At 47.2% G+C, this 16,171-nt stretch overlaps 1 protein-coding gene across 1 annotated transcript in view; it reads right to left on the reverse strand.

Moving 5' to 3' along the window:
- Positions 1 to 8,269: 8,269 nt before the first annotated feature.
- GNAO1 (G protein subunit alpha o1) overlaps positions 8,270 to 16,171 on the reverse strand; it is a 305,692-nt gene continuing 297,790 nt past the window's right edge. Inside the window, exons 8-9 of the mRNA XM_024202254.3 lie at positions 9,608 to 9,831; positions 8,270 to 8,486 (exon numbers count right to left, since the gene is read on the reverse strand). Coding sequence (XP_024058022.1) covers positions 9,644 to 9,831 — 188 coding nt within the window. The 3' untranslated portion in view covers positions 8,270 to 8,486; positions 9,608 to 9,643. The remainder of the gene's footprint in view (positions 8,487 to 9,607; positions 9,832 to 16,171) is intronic.

Consider the following 16,171-nt stretch of genomic DNA (forward strand, 5'->3'; position numbering starts at 1 on the left):
GTGTATGCTTTTACTTCAGGAGATCCTTTCTGGATGTTCTTCAGACATAAAGACTTGTACAAGTTGAAGAGTATTCCTTGTTCCATGTGGCGGGGTTTTATTCCCCGTTAGGATGGAAACATATTGTTAGATTTTGGATCTCGCTTTGGAGCTTTCAGGAACATCTTCACAAGGACCATTTTTTTCACTCTATTAGGACATGATCCTGAGAAGTTAATGGAATTTGGAGTTTAAATATGGTGATAACTGTTCATATGCACGGGTTTAACTGACGGCTACATTTGGGGTTGGGAAGAAAATTTCCCACTCAGGCTAAACCCCCAAAGTCCCTGCAAGTAATACACCTCGACCTCGATATAACGCTGTCCTCGGGAGCCAAAAATCTTACCGCGTTATAGATGAAACCGTGTTATATCGAACTTGCTTTGATCCACCAGAGTGCTCAGCCCCGCCCCCCGGAGCGCTGCTTTACCATGTTATATTTGAATTTGTGTTATATCGGGGTAAAGGTGTACTTTCATTTGACTTTTAGGGAGTGATCAGCCCAGGGCCGGCTCCAGGGTTTTGGCCGCCCCAAGCAGCCACAAAAAAAAAAAAAAAAAAAAGTCGCGATCGCGATCTGCGGCGGCAATTCGGCGGAAGGTCCTTCGCTACGAGCAGGAGTGAGGGACCGTCTGCCGAACAGCTGGACGTGCCGCTCCTCTCGGAAGTGGCCGCCCCAAGCACCTGCTTGGTAAGCTGGTGCCTGGAGCCGGCCCTGGATCAGCCATTGGTATTAGCTGGGCCAATGCCACATGATCAGTTTCTTACATGGGTGAGCAAAGGTTGACCTCTCTGTCTGTGTACACTTTGGAAATAATAAAGTTGTGCAAGTTTGAATGACTCCACCTTTTGGGGACATGCATGGATGTGAAGAGTTGAGGATTGTTCTCCTTTTGCTATGTGTGTGTGAAATCCTCATTGCTACAGTCTGCCTCCTAGGGCCCAGCAGGAGACAAATATTGGAGACAAATAAATGGAAAACATTTTTGCAGAAATATTCACGAGCCCTCCCTGCTCCGTTTATTTGCCAAAAGTTTGAAATGTATCCACGAGCTGCAACAAGTCTCCTTATGGTACATACACTTACGCCACTTGCAAAACAGACAAACTATCAAGTCAAATGGGAAAGAAACTGAAAACTGTGTGTGGAAGGTGGGTGATAGGTGATACATAATTTGGTTTCTCTTTGGATGCCTAGATAGTTCAGTGAGGAGTGAATTAGAAATGTACAGCTGAAATGGGTACAGACACAAGTAGAACAGATAGAGAAGCGGTATTATGATAGCACACTTTTTAATTAAGGAGAGGTTTCCATTTGAAGTTCTCTGCCAAAGGGCATAGATGTTCCCAGCACAGGATGAAATCTTTGTTGTCTGCCTGTTGGAACAGCTACTTTTACAGTTCTGATCCCATTTTGGAGTGTGAGTTACCATTCAAATAACATTTTGTGGTAGGTGTGTATGCCAGGAAAAGCTTCAGCTCGAAGATTTGGTTTCTGATGGAAAAAACAATGCTGTAAGATAGACTGGACTGCAGTTTGCCAATGAACCAAAGTCTGATGTATCATCTAGTCATTGGCTGATTTACCTTTGGTGCACAATTATAGTATTCCCCAAAGGTAAAGCCAGACAAGATTTACCTGGTCTGTGAGTTTCTTATAAACCAGAAACTTGTTCCAGTTTTGGCACGGCTCACTGTCGACCAAACCCCAGGGCCAGACTGGTTTTCTCGAGAAGCCAAGTTCTAAAACTTCTAGTCTTTCCCTTCTCCAGGTGAATTCTACTGACTTTGACTGAGTTTTGGGTTAGTTTGAGATGGGCTTGTTTGAGCCCCACTGTCAAAGTGCGTGCAAGGTAAGCACTCGCGTGAAACAAAGTCAGGAAGAAGCTTTGGACAAACTCCCTGTGACACCACAACCATTGGGATCTTCCCAGCTCTAGACACAATCTCTCCATCTTGCAGAGAGCTGTATTTCCTTCTGGAGAGCCAGACAGAAAGGTCACTTGGGAGTGGGAAAACATTGAAAATTCAACCTTTGATCTGTGGTCTGTGGGACAGATGGCTGTTGCAGACTCATCTACGCCCACCTCTGGATAGAACAGGAAACATTTGGCTTGTAAATAATCTCTACACCTAGGTGAATTTATTCTGGATAATGCTGTGTTTTCTCTCAGGCTAACTTGGTTCGATAGCACTGTAGGCCCAAGGTCTCCTAGTTTCAAGTGCATTATCTGGAATAGTTTCCATTTGTGATTACTGAAATCTTTAAGGGTGTATCTCTATTAAAGATCTGGTCCAAAGCCCATTGAATCTGATATTCGGAACAGGCCTACACGGTGGAAGGAATTGCAGGGAGACACATGAAAGGATGTGGTGTTTATCCTTACATTGTGCTAACGTGGCAAGATCACTTTTGACCAAACCATTCTGAAGCATCCACACACGCAACTGTGGTTGAACCCTGGCCTTCTGGTTCTCTGGATGCACCTTCGTGCTTGCCCACTACTGCTGCTGGGAATAAGGGCTTGGGGGTCATTTCATAGACTCCTAGGACTGGAAGGGACCTCGAGAGGTCATCTAGTCCAGTCCCCTGCAAAGTGAGGCTCTGGTGTTGTGGTATGGAGAAAGCAGGGCCAGAGGAACTGGTGGAGCGACAAGACTTGTGACTCCACATTCACACTGTGGAGACAGGGTGCTAGATTGCACCGTTCAATAAATGTGTCAGTTCTCTGCAGGGCTGAGGGATTCTGGTGGCTACGTTCACTTCAATACCCAGAAAGGTTTTGTTTGCTTCTGAAACCATGTCAGAGAAGTCATAGAATTTGTGGCCAGAAGGGACCACCAGGTCATCTCGTCCGACCTCCTGTATATCACCGTCCACCTCCCTGCACCAACCAACATGTGCCACATAGGAGTGCTGGGATGAGGCAACAGATCTTTATTACTTGTCTCCGCTAGCTTGATGCGGGTCAGGCTTACACAGATTAATACTCCTCTCATATAACAGGAGTGACGTATCCGCTAACTCTAGTGGTTCCCGTTGCACACCGGTCCCCTGGCCCTGCGCTAAAGACCTCATCCCAGGGGTTGCCAAATGACTCTTCTGAAACACGCTGGAGATACCTTGTCCATACATGGATATTATAAGGCATCATACTCATGTCACAAGCTCAAGGAAACTGGCCAGCGGTTTGCTGAAACACCGTAACACTTGTTAATTATTGTTACTACCTGATCTTGCGGACAGAGCCTCAGAACGTTGGCTTCCTAGTAACAATCTGTATCTAATCTGGTAAAGAGAGAAAGGTAGAGTGTTTAAAAAGCAGAATAGTCCATACACTGTCCCAATGGGCTCCTCTCCTAGGCATAGAAAATGAACCCAGGCCTTCCCAAATGGAAGCAGTTCTTTTGAAATGGGATGCCAAGGAAAGGGCTTATCCTGGAAAAAATTAATGTGCATTTGGTTAATCTGTTTTACTCCTGCTTATAGAGGTAACCCTTGCCTATTTCTCTGTGCTGATTGGGTTATTTTTACTTTGGATTCAGCAAACGAGAAGAGCTCTCAGCATTGATTATTAAATTCTGGGTTCTGGTAAAAAAGACTATTCCTTTTCATCTTCTTTTTCCGATGCTGGTGCCGCTTCTGGAAGAGGTCAGACTCCAAGTGCACCTCTACTTCGATATAACGCGACCCGATATAACACGAATTCGGATATAACGCAGTAAAGCAGCACTCCGGGGGGCGGGGCTGCGCACTCCGGTGGATCAAAGCAAGTTCAATATAACGCGGTTTCACCTGGCTCTCGAGGACAGCGTTATATCGAGGTAGAGGTGTATGCTAAAAGCTTGGGTTGAAGTGGTATTTAAACAAAATGAAGTCATTTTTCTGTCTTTTTCCCTCTGAGCTCCCCCAAGGCCAGCAGGTTGCAGTTATACACACCTTTACATCACCAAGGTTGGTCTGGTGGGTAGAAACTTCACCTCGTTTTCTATGCAGCAGGGGAGAGCAGCATGTTCCATACAAAAAATCATACTCCTACAAACGGATAAGACCTTCATTTCTGCAGCAGCAATCTCCTGGGTTGTGGGCAAATAATGCCTAGCTAGCAATTTGCTCAATGGATTTCACCTTTTTTCCTGTTTGCAAATTTTCTGCAAGGAGCTTAACAAGTGTCATAAATGTATCCATTCTTCAACAAATAATTTCTAAATAAAATTCTTGGGTTTTGGACTATTCCTGGGAGGTTTAAGAGAATTCAACATTTGAGATTCAAACTTTGCTGGCTAGTTGTAGCTAGACATATAGGTCATGAAGTATTGTTTCTGTTCCCTGATTGGATGAGCGTAACTCTTGGAATCACAGGTCCCCAATGCAAATAATAGCATTTATGCATTGAAAATTGGCTTTCTGTGAATAGTCTCTAAACATTTGCTTAGAATTCACATTTTAGTGGATGTTTCTGCTGATGAACTCATTTGCTAGAATATTTGTGGAGGGTGAACAGAAGAGGGATGCAAATGTAGTCAGTTATTTCTAATTTTCAATCTGAGCCAGTATCTGCCAAACGTTTTTTGAGCTTTTATGTTCAGATTGTCTACTGTCTTTTGTCCTGCTTTAGTTGATGTTGCCCTTCTCCCTTGTCTAGGCCTTCGAATGCTAGAATCAGGAGAAACACCTTTGCTACTACGGGTTCTATTTCTGTGTCATAATGAATTGTCTTTAGTATTTCGTGTGCAAAATTTCCAGTGTCTTTCAGCCATTCTTCTTTTGAATCACCTGTGTGAGTAATTTGATGATGGCTCACATGGGGACCAAATTGTTGCTGGGGTTATCTTTTCTTCTGCACAGTGAAGTAGAGACCAATGGACATTCCAGGGCTTCCTTTTCTGCCTGGTCAGAGTGCCGTTTGAGATGATAAAAAATGGCAAGAGATTGCTTTGGAACATGAAATTGGTCCAACTAGGTGGAGAGGAATGTAGGGTTTAAATTGGATTTGGCGTGGAACTGGCTGGCTGAAGGGATGAGAAATAGCCTCTAGGCTTTACACCTCTGTATCATCAGTTTGAATATGTCCCAAGCTGGCTGCAACATTAGGTCATAACCCTCTGGTGGTTGTTTGGTAGCTCTCCGTATGTGAAATAAGTTGGGAATCTCAACACCGATCCTAGTGGATGGGCGTCTACATCATGATTGACACCACCAGCCGTCATTATTGCCAGTCTGAGCGGAAGCCAAGTATTGAGGGAGAATAGATATTTAGACCCCAGCTGTGTAAACACTTAACCATGTGTTTAACTTTAAGCACGTGAGTTGTCCCCAGATGCTTCAAGGTACACATGTGGGAGAACATTTGTTGGATTGGGACTGTAACTGCCATCGCTCCTGCACTTGTTGAGCCCTGCAGTTCCAGGTCAACTCATGTCGGTGGGCTGGGGTGGGAAAAGGCCTGTACGTTACTTCCTTAGGGGACACATAGGTGACTCCAGGGCTGTCAGCCTGGCACCTTTCACAACCAAAAGCTCTGATGAAAAACAAATTTTAGTGGATGATCCAGTTTCTGTGATTATTTTTTAAAATTTAATTATTATTACTAATAAATTCCTAGCTTTTCCATAGCGCTTTTTAAGCCCTAGATCTCAAAGCATCTTACACAGGAGGTGTATGTATCAACACCCCCGTTTTACAGGGCATTAAAATGTTCCACCCACCTCAATGCTGCTGAAAGGCATGTGGTTGACAGCCTTCTGAGACTCAAGGTGTCGCTTTCTCCGGCATGCCGGCACAGCAACGGTGCTGACAGTGACAGCTTCCTCCCTCCACTTTCCAGCCACTGTGCCTCAAACCTGACCTGGAGGCCCTCCCGGAGGGAGCAGAAGACAGTTCAGATTCTATGTATTCCATCCTGGGCTGCTGTGCATGCCCAAGACGGCCAATGAGATTGCAATGAGTGTCGCTGATGGTGGTATTTCATGGGACACTCAATCAAGCCCACCCAATCCATTTCACATAGGCTACCAGCAACCATCAGATGGCAACGACTTCCAGATGCTTCTGCCCTGGGCATTGATCGTGCAAGGTGTATTGTGTGGGGAGATCCCTGTGCCTGCGCAGAGCCACGCTGAAGCCAATAGCGATGTGCAGGGGGCTGTCTATATGCGATATAACTTGCAAGATCAGGCCTTGGGCTGGGAACGATTAGCTTAAAGCCAAAAGGCCTGCGATTCCCAATCTCCTGAGCCACATAGGGCCCAGATGTTCTAGTGCCCAGCTTTCACAATTGGGGCCAGACTTCCAAAAGCATCCAATAGGCTGAGTTCTCGTCACAATCTAGCCACTGATCCCAGGACCTAAATGGGAGCTGAGGTTTACCTAAAAAAATCTGGCTCCAATGTCCTTCGATAGCTTTTTGCAACAACACAAAAGGTGCAATCATTTGAAGTGGTGCCAATTCGGAAGGGGCTGGAGGGCATGTGCCCCCTCCCCTGGGTTTTTACACTGGCTCAAAGTTCCATACGCCACAGAGCCAAGGGGGGTGTGGGTGGGTGAGTGGCATGGCCGGACTACTTTTAAGCAGTGGTCCCGCACTAAATCCGTACTGCTGCTGCCAGGGAGATCCAAAGCATGGCTGCTGAAATTGGATGCAGCTGTCCTGCCATACCGATGGAGGGGCGACTGAGCCAAGTTTCAGTGAGTGGCCTTGCAACCTGCCACACGGAGAGTCTGTTCCTGGATGGTGGAAGACCCCGGGTTTCTCTGTGTGTGTGTGTGTGGGGGGAGGGGAATGGGATGACTTACTTGGGACCGGAACTGGGTCTCTGCTGGGAGTGGGAGCGGGGGGTAGGGACCAGAATTTGTCCCCTTCCCCCACATCCCCAAGAACTATCTGAATTGGCACCACCGTGTTCTTTTTTCTTTTCTTCCCCCCCCCTTAATTAAAGAAAAATAATAATAAAATAACTGTAGTCTGAAAACCAGAAGGTGAAAGACCAGGATTACAGACAAACATTCTCTTTATTGAGCTACACATGAATTTTCCATTAGTCAGAGAAAGAGATTGGCAGTGTCTAATATATCACAGAAACCTCACTGATTGGTAATAGAAAGGCTTAGAAAGACCTGGCGCTTTATATATATATATATTTAGTTTCCTCTTTATTTATTCATTTTATTTTAAACAGGTGTGACTGGTTTTCTTCAGCAAAGGTAACTCTGAAAAGTGAAACTGTGACGATGTCTGATTACGAATCAAAGTAGAAACGACGAAGGATTGGTCATGAAAATGGTGGCTTTAATGTAAACACTACATTTGATTTTGTTTTTTTTTTAATTTTTTTTGTGATTTTGTGTGTGTGTGTGTGTGTGTGTGTTAGTTAAACGTTTTAAACATTTTCTTTCTTTTTTTGTTTTTGGGTTTTTTGTATTTTTTTTTTTTTGTATTTTTTGGGTTTTTTTTGTTTGTTTGTTTTTGCAGCACAAACATCCCCACATGAGAGAGAGAGAGAGAGAGAGAGAGAAAACACACCATTCACTAAAAGGAAGGATCAGAGGAGGAAAAAAGCAGCACAAAAAAAGCATTCACTGGAAAGAGTTAAAAAAATAAATCAGAACAAAACAAAAACCCAAACAAAAATAATCCCTGTAAGGTCCCCCAAACCAACCCCCAAACCAATAAAAGAAAGAAGAGGACGCCTATCTGTATGTAATACACAGTATTCTTCAGAGCAAAAAAGTCAAGAGAGGGAAAATCTCTGGATAATGTGGCCGCTACAGGCCAGTGACTGCTGTGCTTTTCTGATACAAACCTGGAGCGTGAAAGAGACAGTTCAGAACAAAGAGTCGTTCTTAAACTAGGGAAAAAGAATAAATAAATATAAAGCAGAAAGACATCCCCTGCTGGCTACCTGACCCACAGTCATGGTCTTGCATTGTAGTCTTATCACTCCAGGCTAATAAAGACCCCCCCCCCCCGCTTTTCTCTTTTTAAAGAGGCAGGGCACAAATAAACACAAAAAGGGAAATTAAATGAAAACCAACGCAAATTCATTCCTGTTAAAATGAGGAATGGAGAAGAGGAGAATACCTCTTAGCACGGTTGCAAAAGATTTTTCTTTTCTTTTTTTAAATAAAGGGGGGAAGGGGAAACAGGAAAGGAATATTTTCTCCTTTTTTTTTTCTTTCTTTTTTTTTTTTTTAGCGACAAAGCACATGAAAAAAACGTTTTTTTCATTTTTCTTTTTTTTTTCTTCTTTTTTAATCTTTTAGCTTCTAAATGTAAAGACTCAGCTAAAACCAGATCTACAGCAGTCTACGGAAACACACAGCCATCATTCCATGTTCAGAACATTATACATTGACCCAGTAAGGAAGGCTGTGTCTTATGCAAAAGGCCAAAAGGTCATGCTACCAGTAAGGAGAACGCCAACAGGAGAGTCGGTGAAGTGGTCTGGAGAGAGAGAGAGAAGGGAGCCCAGGCTTGAATACATTAAAAATCAATCAAGAAATCAATTAAATCATAGGGGGAATCCCTCACTGCCAAGTAAAACAGTATCACAATGGTTAATGTCCCTAACCCTGTTGGAAAATAAATTGCATCTCCCCTCCCCTGCCCAAAGCCCACCTGAAAGTGAGGTTGGCACTGACATACGGGTCGAATTTGATGGGCAAATACATCCCTCCCCCCCGTGTGTGTGTGTGTGTGTGTTGGGGTGTGACTGCCACTAGGGGCCCTCCTCTTTCTCACAGAACCCGCGCTGGTAAAAAGCCCGAAGCTCCCCATCTTGTGCTTTAACTTGGGAGGAAGTTACATTCCACAAGTGAAGAGCTTGTTACATAAAGGATGCTTTCCTGCTGCGTCCCGGTTAAAAAAAGTCCTAAAATATTGTGGCTTGGGTTTGGGTTTTTTTTGCCCTTTTTTTTTTATTATTATTATTTGTCTTTTTTGTTTGTTTGTTTTTGAAACCCACAAGAGCCGAACAGAACCGAGAGGCCCTGAAAGCCCAGCCCAGATGACCCAGACTGCAGTGCAGCACCAGCTGACTTTCAGCAGTACCTAAAAAATCCAAGAAACTGGAATGGGGAGAAAGAAAGAAGAAAAAAAAATTCCCCTTCCCCTCTACCCCTGAAGCCCCTCCCCACAAAGAAGAGTTCAAAAAATAACATTACCGCTCTTTGTTTTAAGAAAACAATCCCTTTAAAAACTCATAGGATACCTTAGGTTCAAAATGCGGGCAGACCATTTAGCAAACGTCAGCGTAATTTTTCTTGGCTTATTTAATTGATTTGATTTCTATGACTAGTGACAATACCAAGGAGGGCTGAAGCCTGTCAGAGAAATCAGTTCTGTCCACAGCTCTTTGAGACAAACTAAAAAGATTGTTGTTGTGGTTTTTTTTTAATATATATATATATATATTTATATATATATAATTTGTCATTATGCCTTTTTATTTACCAGCTTGCATTATTAGTATAATGATTTTGTTTTTTGTCGTTTGATTCGGTTTTTGTTTTGTTTTGCGCTTTTTTTTCTTTTTTTAAAATTTTTTCCTCACGCCGTGATCATACCAAAGGAGTTGCTTTGCTATACAGGACGAGAAGGTGTCAGTACAAGCCACAGCCTCGGAGGTTGTTGGCAATGATGATATCGGTGACAGCGTCGAAGACCACCTGGATGTTGTTCGTGTCCGTCGCACAAGTCATGTGACAGTAAATCTCCTTGTTGGGGGAGCGGTTTTTGCTTTCAAATTGTGCTTGGATATATGCCGCTGCATCCTCATAAGTGTTAGGGCCTGCGGGCAGACAAACAGGAAAAGAAAGAGAATCCCGTCAGAGGGCTTGCAGGCATGAGCACGCTCTTGGGCAGTGGTTCTCAACCTATTTACCATTGTGGGCTGCATATGCAGCTCTCTGTGTTATGTGCATCCACACAACATATATACTACCGGTATGGCCCTGAGGATGTCACATGGGCCGCAGCTGTGTGCTGATTGGGTCGCAAGCGACAGGTTGAGAACCACTGCTCTAGGGAGATCTGGAAGAAAAGGGCTGGGAGAGGGGTTGGTGTATTATCCCTTAAAGGGATAAAGGGGAAAAGATGGGGTTGTGATACATGAAGAAGGCATTTTGTACTGCTTGTAGTTCACATTAGAAAATCAGGTCTCATCTACCCACTCTCTTTTTCCCCAGAAGAGTCTATAGATAGCTGGAGAGCTAATGGGATAATAACACTGCAAGTGAAACATGAGCAACTGAGAAGAAAAGGGGTTTCAAAACTCTTTGGGTCAGATCCTCAGCTAGTGTAAATTGGCTAGCTCCATTGACTTATTTACACTAGCTGAAGATCTTGCTCGTTGTTCTTGTTTTTAAACACTTATTTAACTCAAACACCTGAGTGAACAGCTGGGAGGAATGAGCCTCCCTCTTAAAGATTCAGTATTCTACAGCCCTTTCATGGAAGTTCCCACTCCAGTTCTCTGCATCACCAGGAGACTTCCAGAAAACCTAGGGAAGATGAGACTTGATGGTCCTGATATTTCTGAGGTGAAAAATAAGCAGAAAAATTAAAAAGCGAACAAACTAGCCAAGCTTCAAGGCCGCCATTATCCTTTGCAAAGACACCCAAAAGGGCCCAACCTGATGTTTGTTCTTATTTTGCTGGTCACATCAAAGATTAATGCACTGAAAATATCTTGGAAGCTCTGATATTTGTATCTCCAACTGGGAGTCACATTCTCAATGGGGGAGAACAAACAAAGAGATGGTGCGAGAGGAAAAGTATCAGAAAGTTGGTGCTCACACCTGCTTTGTACCACACTAAGTTTAATGGAGTCACTCCTAATTGACACCAGTGGTAGGGACAGCGGGGTCAGGGACAGTGATTTCATGGGAACTGCTAATCAGCGCGCATTGGTACAAACATGGAAAACGAAGGCCAGGTCTACACTACAAACCGACATTGGCATAACTACATCACTCGGGGGTATGAAAAATCCACACCCCCGAGCGATGCAGACCTGCCCACCTAACCCCTGGTGTAGACAGAGGGCTTCCCCTGTCAACAGAACTACCGCCTCTGGGGGAGATGGGTTAACTACGCTTCACTAAAAGCGCTACAGTGCAGCTTTTTACATGTAGACCTGCCCTAAGCACCAATAGTGCTTGATTCAGCCAAAGCTCCACCCAGCCCCCAGGTTACTACAGTCCGAGCTCTGCTGTGGAATCTCACTATTTTGCATTGGGAAAAGAAACTGGGCCCACGGAGATCATCTTGCAACATGTTGGTCCTTTCACAAGTGTTACAATGGGAAAAAATGATGACGGTTGAGTCCATGTAACTACTGCTACAAGCTGAAATGAAAACGTATTTCAAGGCTTAAATGTGAGCTTGATTTTCTGCATTCCACCTGCAACTCAAATCCCTACAGCAAACCTGGGAGTTGCATCCCCCATGCTCCTTCTATTCCTGTAGTGGTTAGAGACATAAGGCTACAGGAAAAGTAAAGAACCACGAGGCACCAAACTCAGGTTTGGACACTAGGCCCATATGCACAAAGTTTTTGTAATAGGGATAATGGTGCTGGCCTTAGAGTCTACGCTTCATAAACCTAGCAGCAATTTCTTATCTTGTCTATGCCTCCACCAGGAACATTATACCTTAATTAGATGGGTCTCATCTCACCGTGACAAAAGCATCATTGTTCTGAACAAGTGAGCAGAAGCTCACTTTATATCAATAAAATAAAAGTTTATTGAAATCGGTGGTGGTTCCTTAACACTTTTGTGAATCTGGGCCTAGGCACTCATTATACTCACAGTTACATCACTATACAGCCAGAGTAAGTCCCTTAATGTTCATAGACTTCCTCCAAGGTTACACCTGTGCACTGAGATTGGCACTCAGCAGTAGGACTCCCACAGAAGTATCTAGCAGTTCCAGCAATACCCAGTAAGTGGATTATTATGGTCAGTGCTATTACAATGGACACTATAATAACCTGTGAGAAATGGAGGATGCCTATGAATCACATCAGTAGCATTTCACAGGGCATCAGGCACTTCTAATAGCCACCCTACAACACTGACCACCAGAGCCAGTTTCTCCTCCCTTGGTACAATGGAATTACTCCTGATTTACATTGCTGTAACTGAGATCGGAATCAGGCTTGTAACATTAATCAAATAGATTGGGGGGAATAGACTTGACAGGAGCAACCAGATGCAAAACCAACGCACACTCGGCTAAGCACTGACTAATTAACATTAACTACAAGATGGCTGCAGAGTAGTGTTCTGTTTTGATGGACAGCCCTGCCTGTCCTGCACAAAGAGGAAAGCAGGAAGAATTGGATGGCTCGGGGCATTGGCAAGGGAATGATGATGGAGACTTTCATCTCCAGTTTGCTTGTTTAAATCCAACCCAGCTTTGCAACGACCGAAGAAAGATGCTGCCATTGTGGAATGAGCAGATGGTCTCTAGTAGCTAGTTAACCACCCTCTCTAATGAGCAGACACAACTGGGAGCCCAAGGACTGATGGTGACACATGGAGACTGATCTACTTTGTCACTCCTAGCAGTGGTCTCTTCTGGTCAGCATTGGCAGGGTAGATTGCTGTACAGCTCTGGCCTGTACTTTCCCACAGTTCAGGGAGGTTGAGATTTGGGGTTTAGGTTTCTTACAGAGTTGGGCCCAACTACAAAATTTTAATCAGGATCCCAACTTTTCCAAAGAGGGGAGACACCCAGTTTTCAGGTTGGGCCTGTCTCTACGTCGGGGCTTCGCTCTCCAGGGCTGTCAAGGCTGCATCATTCAGCAGCATTGACATTCACTACAATGTGGCTAAGAAGAAAAATAAATTGAACAGGAAGTTTGGCCAGACATGGAGCTGATGTGTGAAGATGGCTCAGAGTGACGCTTCTGCTCACTTGTTCAGAACAATGATGCTTTTGTCGCGGTGAGATGAGACCCATCTAATTAAGGTATAATGTTCCTGGTGGAGGCATAGACAGGGTAAGAAATTGCTGCTAGGTTTATGAAGCGTAGACTCTAAGGCCAGCACTATTATCCCTATTACAAACCAAGGAGAAGGAAGTTTCCACAAACCACACATGCTGCTGCTTTCTCAGGACCTTCCAGGGACATCCTGTTGTGGCTCCTGGCTCATGTGAGTACGTTGGAGGCAGTGAACGGTGTAGCCAAGGAATGAAACGCCTGCACACAAGAAGCCAGATTCTAGCCTCTGTTCCAGCTGCTTAGTGGCACTATGGCCTATCTGGGAATTTCCTGGTGTAGCACCAAGCAGGCAGAGTGGTTCTAAGCCAGGGTGATTGAGACCCCCCCTTCCCCTCTCATAGTGGTGTGTGTGTGTGTGTGTCCTGGCTAGATCTCAGCTAAATGGGAGGGGAGCCTGCTCTAAACCATCTGCCCTCCTAGCCTTCTGGGCAGGGGCTTTGGCTGGGATGCCCCTGTGCTCCCCTATTGTTGGCTGTCGTCATGGACACTGGAGGCTGTGGGCAGATGGGCAGAAGTCAGAGCAGCCCGACCTCTGCCTGACCCTGGAATCTGGGGGCTGCAATAGCGGCGTATAGACTGGGCTAGCTATACCAGGCTAACAGAGAACCCCAAGTCTGTTCCTGTCTGGAATGCACGTAGGACAGACCCTGCCCAGCTGTGAGGTATAAGGAATCGGCAGTGAGAGCAGGCGACAGGGGTTAAAGTAAACTGAAACAGGAGGGGGACCTTTGCTTTTAGCAGCTTCCCCACTCCGGGCTCCCCTTTACGTCTAATCTCTGAGTAAAAACAACAAGGGAAAAACCACTGTCCCTGATACCACTTTCTGGCACTGTGAGATAGCAATGACAGGTACCAGTGCAGCTCCTTCCCCGTGGGCACCTTCCTTGGCATCTTCCTGCTTCCTACTAACTCAGTCCAGTGCAGGGTAACTCTCTTCCCTCCCTCTAGCCTTTCTGGGAGGTGGCCCTTTAAATCCAGCAGAGCCAAGCAACTGTAGCCCTAAGGTGGCCATTTTGCAACCTGCAGTTGCTCCCTGCATCTCCTTTTTTTCAGAGCGGGTAAGTGCCTGTTACGTTGCCCCTCGCTCCTGATTGCAGATGCAGGGCCGGCTCTAGGCACCAGCAAAACAAGCTGGTGCTTGGGGCAGCACATTTTTAGGGGCGGCATGGCCGGCGCCAGAATGCCGCCCCTAAAAATGTGCCCCGGCCGCCCTAGCTCACCTCCGCTGCTGCCGCTCGCACGCCATGGCGTGCGAAACAGCTGATTCGCACGCCACTGCTCGCCCTCCCTCCCAGGCTCTCAAACCTGGGAGGGAGGGGGAGATCCTGAGCAGCCGCGGCGCGCGAAACAGCTGATTCACACGCCGCTGCTCACCCTCCCTCCCAGGTTTGAGAGCCTGGGAGGGAGGGGGAGACTTTGAGTGGCCGCGGCGCGCGCGCCGCTTCTCCCTCTCCCTCCTAGGTTTGAGAGCCTGGGGGGAGGAGGCAGGGCTGGGGATTTGGGAAGGGGTGGAGCTGAGGTGGGGCCGGGGGTGGGGTAAGAAAAAACCGGGGGGGCGGCCAAAATTGTTTCTGCTTGGGGCGGCAAAAATCCTAGAGCCGGCCCTAGCAGATGGCACATTGCAACATCTATCTATCTGTCTGGACTTGGGCTGCCAAACTCAGCCATATTTGAATACTTGCCCATGTAAAGTCACCAGGTGTCCTGTTTTTCCCATAGACAATCCCATTTTCTAGTAGTCAGTCGTGGAAATTTGGAGCCTTATAACAGGACTCTTCAGTGTCTTATTTTGTACTCAGCACCCTCTCCAGCAGGGGGCGCTGCTGTGGCTGCGGGAAGCCACATCCTCCAGGTCCTGCCATTGGGAGAGCAGCGACAGCTGTGATTCCAGGCATGGGCACCACCCTCACCAGGGGCTGCTGGGTCACACCAGCAGCACTACTGTCAGGCTGGCAGGTGGTGGCATCACCCGGGCGACTTGGTGCGGGTGGAGGCTTGCCAGACCCGTGTACTCAGCGGCCTCCTCCGCCCAGGTCAACTGGGTCAAGAGCTCTGGCCTGGTGGTAGGGGCCGGGTGGCAGGCGAGCTCCCTCCCACCCGCGCTTCAGGCCATCCGGTGGAGCGCGGGTCCGCTGCTCTATCTCGGCGTTTACCTTTCTGCCACGCATCCATCTCTGCCGGAGAACTGGCAAGGTTTACTGGGCAGGGTGACGGAGCGGCTCCGGAAATGGACAGGACTACTCCGGTGCCTCTCCCTTCGAGGGAGGGCACTGGTACTCAATCAGCTAGTCCTGTCCATGCTCTGGTACCGTCTCAACACCCTGGTCCCGGCCCCGGGCTTCCTGGCCGACCTCCGGAGGGCGATTCTGGAGTTCTTTTGGCCAGGACTGCACTGGGTCTCTGTGGGGGTCCTCCATCTGCCCCTGGAGGAAGGAGGGCAGGGCCTGAAGTGCCTTCGCACTCAGGTCCATGTCTTCCGCCTCCAGGCCCTGCAGAGGCTCCTTTATGGTGCAGGTAGTCCGGCGTGGAGAGTACTGGCGCACGCCTTCCTGCGCCACTTCCGAGGGCTCCGATACGACCGGCAGCTCTTTTATCTCGATCCGAGAGGTCTTCCGCGAGACCTCTCTGGGCTGCCGGTCTTCTACCAGGACCTCCTCCGGACCTGGAAACTGTTCTCAGCGACCAGGTCCGTGGCGGCCACCGGGGGGGCAGATCTCCTCGCGGAGCCCCTGCTACACAACCCCCAGCTTCGTGTGCAGGTGGCGGAGTCCCCCGCGGTGCGCCAGAGGTTGGTCCTGGCAGAAGTCACGAGAGTCGGAGACCTCCTGGACTACGACCGGGGAGTCTGGCTGGATCCCCTGACGCTCGCTCGGCGCATGGGGCTCTCCAGGCCTTGTACTCCCCGGCGCGTACTTCAGGAGGTGAGGGCCGCTTTGCCGCCCGCTGCTCGGCTCTACCTCAACCAGGTCCTGCGTGAGGGCACGCCCCACCCACCCTCCACCCCTCGTCCTCCAGACCTTTTTATTGGGCCCCTGCCCTGTGGGCCCAACCGGCCTCCCCGCCCCTTTTCCGTGAGCCGGCTGCACGACTTGCAGCCAGTTCGTTTCCTGACCGCGCC

Source organism: Terrapene carolina, unplaced genomic scaffold, assembly GCF_002925995.2.
Source record: "Terrapene carolina triunguis isolate 2854851 unplaced genomic scaffold, T_m_triunguis-2.0 Scaffold130, whole genome shotgun sequence".
NCBI classification, from domain to species: domain Eukaryota; kingdom Metazoa; phylum Chordata; order Testudines; family Emydidae; genus Terrapene; species Terrapene triunguis.